Source organism: Zootoca vivipara, chromosome 2 (genome assembly GCF_965207765.1).
Source record: "Zootoca vivipara chromosome 2, rZooViv2.hap1.1, whole genome shotgun sequence".
Classification (NCBI taxonomy): Eukaryota; Metazoa; Chordata; class Lepidosauria; order Squamata; family Lacertidae; genus Zootoca; species Zootoca vivipara.
In genome coordinates, this window is record NC_142584.1 from 17029071 (window position 1) to 17038380 (window position 9310).

The 9310-nt window shown below is 48.2% G+C and overlaps 1 protein-coding gene across 1 annotated transcript; it reads left to right on the forward strand.

Moving 5' to 3' along the window:
* Positions 1–535: 535 nt before the first annotated feature.
* Positions 536–8547, forward strand: LOC118081460 (meteorin-like protein). Its single transcript, XM_035107946.3, has 4 exons — positions 536–944; positions 2988–3397; positions 5221–5280; positions 7893–8547. Exons 1-4 carry the CDS (start codon positions 562–564, stop codon positions 8207–8209), a joined length of 1170 nt encoding a protein of 389 aa, XP_034963837.3. The 5' UTR covers positions 536–561; the 3' UTR covers positions 8210–8547.
* The last annotated feature ends 763 nt before the right edge of the window (positions 8548–9310 follow it).

A 9310-nucleotide genomic window follows, 5' to 3' on the forward strand; every position in this document is an offset into this window, starting at 1 on the left:
CCCCCCCCCCCAATCCTTTCCATGGGTCCTAATGATAATATTTACAACTGCATATCCAAATTCTTGTCCTTCTAAATTATCCATATAGGTTTCCGTTACTTTACAAGTGTGGTTTTCTTAAAGTTCTTGTCTGCTTGATTTCTGAGCTTCCCAGTTAATTTTGCCATTTCGGCATAATCTCTTATGTGGTCTGTATTGACCCGTTGTTGGTCCTAGCATTAGTGGTGAAGGCTGCAGGAGAGAAGTGTAATGATTAGATGGAAATAATAATAAAATAAAATAATAATAACGATAATAAGTTGCTGCTATATACCACCTTTCCAACCCACAGCCCATACATGAACAACTAAATGCACGCATACGCACTAACTCGGCATTCAATAATGGCGAGAATTCGCCTTGCTCCCTCCTTTCTGTATGTATAATTTGGTTTGGTTGTCGGGGAGGGGGCTCTTTGCAACAAAGCGCAGCCCCTATGTTTGGCGATGCTGGGGGGAGAAGTGGGAGTTCTGGAAAACCAGGGACATCTGTCAACTCAACCGCAGATTAGACCTCGTTGAAATGCAAGCATGGGACGCTGGTAGGGAGGGTCTCCCGTTTCATTCGGTTCGTCCTGTTGCGCACAGCGCGCGCCTCTGTCTCTCTCCAGTCTCCACCCAGTGCTCTCCAACGAGGCCGCTTTCCTTCTCTCTCCCGCGGAGAGAGAAAGGAAAACGAAGCACCTTTTTTGGCTCCCCTCTCCTCCTTCCCTTCTCGACGGAGGGACTGGCTTCGCGCTGGCTCGGCCCCCAGCTGCCCCCAAGCCGCCGCTTGATGTCCCCGGAGCGGGAGGCGCGGAGCAAGCGCGCAGGGACGCCGCCTCCGCGGATGCTGCTGCTTCTCCCGCTGCTGCTCCGCCTGTGGCTGCAGCCGTGCGCCGCCGACTACTGCAGCTGGAAGGGCAGGTAAGCCGCGGGCGGAGAGGGCGAGGCAAAGCGACGCGGAACTTACCCGCCCGAGGAAATGGATATTATTATTATTATTATTATTATTATTATTATTATTTCAGTTTCTATATCCGAAGATCCCAGGGCAGTGCACAACATTAACAGCACAATTCATAATAGCATAATTTTAAATACCTGGCAGCTTTAAGCACATTGTCCTGGCAAACAGTTTAAGTCCCATTGAGTGCAATGGGAGGAATTTCAACTTCCCTCTCCCACTGAACTCAAAGGGATTTTAAGGCTGCATAAAATATTGTTCTCCTGAATGCAATGGGGCTTGTTTCTGAGTCTGTATGTACAGAATCACGCTACACAAGGCTCCCCCGACCCCATCAAGCTCTAACTTTCTGCAGTTCTTAAATACGGACTGCTTGTTCTGAAATGATCCCTGTATGATTACATTTTTACTTATTTAAAAAAAGCTAAAACTTTTTTGTCTCGACAATGTACAGAATGTGTCAATTGGCTACCTAAAAGTGGCCATGTTCTGCTCTGATCTGAAGCATGTAGGTACTGAAAGCTGAACTCTGGCTTCCATATTTGACTGTGTAGAAGATTTCCCCTTTAGCCTCTGGCCTACTCTGGCTCAAAAGGCCGACTTCCTAAATATCTGCCCCAAAATTGCTATTGGTGAATGTGACTCCAGTCCAGAGATAAATCCATATGTGAGGAAACATACACACCAGTCAGAAGGCCAGTATGGTTAGTTTTATATGTATGAATTTGTGTGTGTAGTTTGTTTGTTTTTTTAATTAAGAATAACATGAAACAACACACAAAAACAACAAAATAATGTGTATTGGTTGTTGTTGTTTAGTCGTTTAGTCGTGTCCGACTCTTTGTGACCCCATGGACCAGAGCACGCCAGGCACTCCTGTCTTGCACTGCCTCTCGCAGTTTGGTCAAACTCATGTTCGTAGCTTCGAGAACACTGTCCAACCATCTCGTCCTCTGTCGTCCCCTTCTCCTAGTGCCCTCAATCTTTCCCAACATCAGGGTCTTTTCCAAGGATTCTTCTCTTCTCATGAGGTGGCCAAAGTATTGGAGCCTCAGCTTCACGATCTGTCCTTCCAGTGGGCACTCTGGGCTGATTTACTTCAGAATGGATAGGTTTGATCTTCTTGCAGTCCATGGGACTCTCAAGAGTTTCCTCCAGCACCATAATTCAAAATAATGTGTATTGGTAACTAGGTGCAAAGCAAAATGCAGGTTCTGTGTATAAGGGAGAAAATAGTAGCAGCATAGAATTAGAACCTTAGAATTGTAGGCTTGGAAGGGATCCTGACTATCATCTCTTCCAACCCACTGAAATGCAGGAATATGCAGCTATCCCCACATGGGAATTGAACCTGCAACCTTGGTGTTATCAACACCATGCTCTAACCAACTGAGCTCTCCAGCGTTAAGCTAATAACCAAGCCAAAAATATGTATGAGTTACAGGGAGGGGGGTTGAGATTCCTCTAGGTAACAGTTGGATGTGGGTGGCGCTGTGGTCTAAACCGCTGAGCTTTTTGGGCTTGCCGATCAGAAGGTCAGCAGTTCGAATCCCCGCAATGGGGTGAGCTCCTGTTGCTCCGTCCCAGCTCCTGCCAACCAAGCAGTTTCGAAAGCATGCCAGTGCAAGTAGATAAATAGGCACCGCTGTGGCAGGAAGGTAAACGGCATTTCCATGCGCTGCTCTGGTTTCTATCACGGTGTCCTGTTGCACCAGAAAGCAATTTAGTCATGCTGGCCACATGACCCGGAAAGCTGTCTGTGGACAAACGCCGGCTCCCTCAGCCTGAAAGCAAGATGAGTGCCGCAACCCCATAGTTGCCGTTGACTGGGCTTAGCCAACCAGGGGTCCTTTACCTTTACCTTTTTACAGGATCCCTTTTAGGGAATGGACCTGGCAGTTCTAGTGGGAATAAAATGGAAGCCCTAGGTCTTATTTTTCTCTGGCTGCCTCTTACTCCTTGTACCCTGGTTAATCACAGTTGTCCACCCCTCTGTTTTCTAGTGGCTTGAGCTGGGAGCCCCACTCCCGTGCAGTGGAGCAGGTCCACCTGCGTTGTACCGAGGGCTTCCTGGAATGGATGTACCCGGCCCGAGCCCTCCGTGTCATCTTGGAGCCCAACCTGTCCAGCGCTCAGCACACCGCCGTCTGCATCAAGCCGTCCAACACTTTCCAAGGTGCCAACATCTATGTGGAGCGGGACGGGCAGCTCCACCTGCTGCTGAGTGACGCCGAGGAGCCCCGCCTGCACCAAGTCTCCTGCTTCAGCACCCGCACGCCCCAGCGGGTGGCACTTTTCCTGCAGGCCAGTCCTCAGAGGGACATCAGCCGCAGGACAGCCAGCTTCCAGTACGAGTTGCTGAGCAACAAGAGCATCACAGGCCCAGACTTCCAGAAAATGGCGCTTGTGGAAGGTAAGCAATTACCACGTGCGGGTCTCATTTTCCCCCAATTTGTGTTCGAACCTCATATGAGGACAGGGGCTCTTCAGGAAGTTCACATGAAATAACCCCATCCCCCCCCCCCAAGAAGCTGCCAATAAAACAATTAGATCAATAAAATATCAAATGTATATGTGTGTGTGTATAGCAAGCTATTCGCATCAGCAGCTGCAACCAGGTCAAAAGATAAAATGAAAGCAAAACCAGCCATCCAATCAGCTATACCAGAAGAGCAAAATAAAAGTTTTACCCATTTTTTTGCTATTATTATTATTATTATTTATTTATTAGTATATATTTTTACCTTGCCTTTTCCCCTGATGGGACTCAAGGCAGCTTACAGATAAAAACATAGGGAAATACAGGGGAAACAAACATTAAAGCTCTGTACAGTTGAACCTTGGTTTTTGAACAGCTTAGTTCTCGAACGTTTTGGCTCCCAAATGGACTGTTCTGAAGTGACTGTTCCGGTTTGCGAACTATTTTTGGAAGCCGAACGTCTGACGGGGCTTCTGCAGCTTCCGAACATTTTGGAAGTCGAACAGACTTCCGGGATGGATTCCATTCGACTTCCAAGGTACAACTGTACATATATATATATATATATATATATATATATATATATATATATATATATATATAACCGGTTTAAAACATACAAATAATTACAAGCCAGCAAGAAGGCCCCCTCTTGCATCCCCACCAGTTAAACTATAAAGGAATTAAAATAATGGAAGAAGAAACATTTTGAATGCTATGAGCAAGCATTCCTAGTGAGCCATCCAAGGTATCTAATTCCAGAGAGTGCTTGTCTTAAAAAGACCTTGTGCCTCATATATTTGTCAAATGCCCCTATTTTCAATGGAGAAATGTTGGAGGGTATGAAGCTGACCTCTACAGGCCTGAGCAATCGACAGAAATTATGCACTGCTTTGGAAACAGATGCTCCTGAGCAGATTATCACAAGAGCCCTCAAGGTCAGAGGCAGGGCCATCTTAAGCAAATCCAGGGCTGTGGCCCAAAGGTCCCTCCGGCGCCCCCTCCCTTTCCCCAAGCTGCTCTCTCTCGCCCTGGCTCAGGGTCCCCAGTACCACCAGCCCAGGCTTCCCGCCACCCCTCACCTACTGTGCGGTGTCCCGCTGCCAGCTCAGGTGAATTCCAGGTCCCGCAGTGCGCCGCTTGTTCCCTGGCCGGCTGACCAGTCCACCGCTGCCTCCGCCTGCGCTCCCAGCAGCCCAAGGAGCAGGAGGCGGGTGCCACGCCACTGCCTGTGCCCTGGTGGTGGTGGGGTGGCGGGCACCAGATGTGGAGGAACCCCCTCGGGAGCCGTTCCCGCCACTGCCGCTCCCGCAGGCGACAGCAGCTCGGCAGGCAGCAGCTGAGGGGATTCTCGTGGGCCGAAGGAGAGGAGGAGGAGGAGGAGGAGCCATAGGGCTCAGACATCAGCTGGCAGGCGGGCGGGCGCCCTGGCGCATTGCACCACCCAGCCTAGGCCTGGTCAAAGGTGAGGAACCTGTGGATCTTCAGGTGTCGTTGGGCTGCAGCTCCAGGCAACAGGACCAAGACCCAGGAGTGAAAGCAGCTCTGGTCCACCAATGTCTGCAGGACCCCATATTCCACTCCCCCACCCCATGTTACAGAAAAGTGGTCATCATGCAACGGCTCTCAGATGTTCAGAATGAAGGCAAAACTTGATCCAGATGCTATTGAGGTCATTGCACCAGGCTTACCGTTTGGTACTCGTTCAGAAGCCCTCTAGCAATACTCCTCCTTGACTTTGTGTTTTCCTTCCCCAGCTATGTGCCGCCCCTGTGACAACATGGAACTTCTCATGGCTATTTGCAGCAGTGATTTTGGTAAGTGAACTTGGCAGGAGAACATCATTTTTTGGAGAGGTGCAAACTGTTCCAAGTTGCTCCAGAAGGATATCATGGTCTATCGCAGGCATCCCCAAACTTCGGCCCTCCAGATGTTTTGGACTACAATTCCCATCATCCCTGACCACTGGTCCTCTTAACAAGGGATCATCGGAGTTGTAGGCCAAAACATCTGGAGGGCCGCAGTTTGGAGATGTCTGGTCTATTGTATTGAAAGTGTTTAGAAATTGAGGAAGATCAGCAGAGTCACACTCCCCTAAGTCTCCCTCCCTCTCTCCCTCTCCCTTTCTCTCTCTCTGTTCTTGAACGGCTCTGTTTTTGAACATTTCGGTTCCTGAAAGCCAAAAAACTGGAAGTAAATGTTCCGGTTTTCAAGTGTTCCTCGGAACTCGAATGTCCGACGCTGCTTCCGTTTGAGTGCAAGAAGCTCTTGCAACCAATCGGAAGCCGCGCCTCGGTTGCCAAATGTTTCGGAAGTCGAACGGTCTTCCAGAATGGATTACTGTACGTTCAACAACCGAGGTCTCCTGCAGGACTAACTGGTTCTTGGCAGGATCTGGTATGAATCACTGAGTTGAGCCCTACGATGGTTCCACGCTGCTAATGGTCTTTAAAGTTCACATCACTAAAACATCAAGCAATGGTTTTCATGAACAAATGGGTCGTCACAGATAGGACCTTTGTGCCAACTCCAGTCATGCCTAGTGGTGGCCATGTGAAGAGAAATTCTGCAGGTCTTCTGTAACCTGGGAGTAAGATCCACTAAACTTATATTGCCCTGCAAGTCGTATAAACTGGCTCATTGTGTAAAGGTCTCCTCAAAGCCAATTTGCATCGCTATTAGGGGAGGGCTGGGGGGGGGCATATTTTGGAGCCATGGCAACTTTTATTTTTGTCGCCATCCCAGGCTGATTGTGAACTTCAGAATGATCCGTCACATACATCTGGCTCCATTGTATTCGTGGTGATGTTCTACATTGAAATCTGGGTCCTCGGGATAGCATTTTTAGACGGCCGCTGAATCGAGTGCACCCTGAATTCTACCTGGCAAAACACCCCTCCTCATTGTGTGTGTGTGTGTGTGTGTGTGTGTGTGTGTGTGTGTATTTAAGGCCAGTGGGTGAATAAATTGTCCCTAATTTGGTCACAAGCCCATTTCCACACCTATAGCTCTCAGAGGACAATTCCCACTTGTGACTGAAAATATGGCATCCCAAACCAAATAATCAATCATGGAATTTGTCTGCAAAAGAAGGAAGTATTTGAAATCTTCCCCCCTCTGAGGATAAATATCTCACTCATGTCATGGGCACAAAGAACTTACTTAGGAAGACTTCGGGAACTTCCTTAGTTAATCCAATTTCCTGGAGCCACTAGCCTTTTAGCATAACAGATGTCCCCCTGTTCTGTTCCCCTTCTCCCCCCCCACCCCCCAGCTTCAGTCAAGTCTATTGACAAACTATAATGCTCTTGTTCCTCCTGCTCCAAGTTGTTCATGAGGTCTGAGGGCCGAGGCTCTTAAGAACCATAAAGCTAAGTGTGCTTTGGGGGTCAATTGCACTTCCACGACCAGTTATTTTGATCTAATCCACACACACACACTCGAACCTGGGGGTGGTGATTGCTGAACTCAGGACGAGGAAGTGAAGCCATAAATAGAGTCATCTCAAAGGGCTATTTCTTCTGTTCTGTGGATGCTTTAAGGCTAAATGCCCCCCACCGTGTGGCCTGCAGCACAACATCTGTCAGTCGTGTGTGTGTGTGTGTGTGTGTGTGTGTGTGTGTGTTTTGCAGGCCCAGCAAGGAGGAACTTCCTGGCTTGAGTCTTGGTAACTTAATCAACTCAAAAACAGTGGGGCTGACTGCTTTAGCTGAGCGAGAGAAGGAGGGAAATGACCTATCAGCTTGAGCAGAGTAGAAGACCTTGGGCACATCCGCACATGACATTTAAAAGCACCGTGATACCACTACAAAAACGGCATGGCTTCTCCCAAAGAATCATGGGAAGTGTGGCTTACCAAGGATGCTGAAAAGCGTCAGGAGACCCCTGTTGCCCTCACAGAGGTACAATTCCTAGCATTTTCTGGAAAGAGAGACTGACTGTTAAACCACCCTAAGGACGGTAGCTCTGTGAGGGGAAAGGGGGTCTGCTGACAACTCTCAGTAACCTTAACAAACTACACATCCCATAGTTATTTGGGGGAAGCCAAGCCATTACTGTATAAAGTAAAAGGTTAAAAAAAGGTAAAGGACCCCCGGTGATGTCAGCTGATGAGCACAGTTTGGGGAAAATGGCATCATGGGCCAAGTTTGACCCACAGGCTCAGAGAATCTTCACCCCTAGAGTTACGCCTGTCTTCCACATTGTTGGTTTTCAGATGTCAACTAAGGAACAGTTTCCTTTTCCCAGGCTTGATAATGCGGTGTTTAATCCTTAGCAGCATTCCATGAGTCAGTGTTTCGACAATTTGCTGTTTTAAAATCTCTCACCTGTTTTTAAAATTATGTTTGTTGTGGATTGCCCTGTGCCCATTTAGAGGGAGGGTGATTCATAAATCCCTCATAAATAAACACGCAAAATTTACACCTAGTGGTGAGAGGATCGATCCACAACGTCACCCACGATGCGGAGAACCACATGTCCCAGGTGGAAGTTGGCGCGCGGCGGGTCTACAGGCAGAAAAACCGGATCTTTCAGCAAGATAAAGTGAGCGGCAAATGGCGAGGACCCGTCAAGACCTTGCTGCAGTGTAAGGTGAAGAAAGGAACCGGCGACTTCCTCTTCACGGGCAATGAGCACTTTGGGGAAGCTTGGCTGGGTTGTGCCCCGCGATTTAAAGACTTTGGCGCTGTCTATCAAAAAGCCATCGAGAGGGGGGCGAATCCCTGTGAGTTTCCATTTGACTAATGAGTCACCGTGCCTGTTGTGATGAACCAAAGGACCAGTTCCAGGACAGCTTTGCGTATAAGGGAGAACGATGGCGCTCGTGTTGCTTGGCAGAGGTGGAACGTCAAAAGAGAAGTGTGTGTTTTCTTTAAGGGAAAGGGGGCCGGAGAATAGCGACAGGTTAGCTAACAAGTCTCTTCTCTGCAATGGACTCGTCGTGCAGTCGTGGGCAAGTGAAGTCACGCCAGTTCCTGACTGGTAAAAGGGGGAAGTTGTAGTGGCCTACCTCGCAGGGTTGTTGTGAGGGCGAACAATAAAGAATGTAAAGCACTTTGCGAATTAAAAAAATAAAAAAGAACAGAGGAAGGATGAGTCGGAATTGTATTGTCTCTAATATCAGGTGTGTTCTGAACTCCACTAACCAGCTACAGGAGCGTTGTTTAGCCCAGCAGTGTAGCCAACTTGGCACACCGCCACGGGGACTGAGACAATGAGATGTTGGTACTATTTGAGAAAAGTTCCATGTTCCACCATAGCTGCCAACCCTCCCTTTTTTTTGCAGGAAACTCCCTTAATCTAAGCCACAGCTGTCAACTTTCCCTTTTTTTTGGCTGTAAATTCCCTTATTCCAGCGCCGTTTCCCACTGCTATCTTGGATTGTTAGATATACCGTAGATCAGGGGTCATCAAACTTTTTCAGCAGGGGGCTGGTCCACTGTCCCTCAGACCTTGTGGGGGGCCGAACTATATTTTGAAAAAAAATATGAACGAATTCCTATGCCCTACAAATAACCCAGAGATGCATTTTAAATAAAAGGACACATTCTACTCATGTAAAAACACCAGGAAGGCCCCACAAATAACCCAGAGGTGCATTTTAAATAAAAGGACACATTCTATTCATGTAAAAACATGCTGATTCCTGGACAGTCCGCGGGCCGGATTTAGAAGGCGTTTGGGCCACATCCGGCCCCCGGGCCTCAGTTTGGGAACCCCTGCCATAGACTGTCCCTAGGACAGGTAAGGCTGCTGATCCCTTATTTTCATATCTGAAAGTGGACAGGTGAGGCTGCTGATCCCTTATTTTCAAATCCGAAAGTTGACAGCTATGTGTTCCACTGC

What these genes read in the sequence shown, in the direction of transcription:
- LOC118081460 (XM_035107946.3), top strand. Translation starts at nt 562, where the DNA reads ATGCAAGCATGGGACGCTGGTAGGGAGGGTCTCCCGTTTCATTCGGTT. An exon ending in TACTGCAGCTGGAAGGGCAG is followed by an intron (nt 945 to 2,987) that starts GTAAGCCGCGGG and finishes TCTGTTTTCTAG; the next exon opens with TGGCTTGAGCTGGGAGCCCC. An exon ending in GAAAATGGCGCTTGTGGAAG is followed by an intron (nt 3,398 to 5,220) that starts GTAAGCAATTAC and finishes TTCCTTCCCCAG; the next exon opens with CTATGTGCCGCCCCTGTGAC.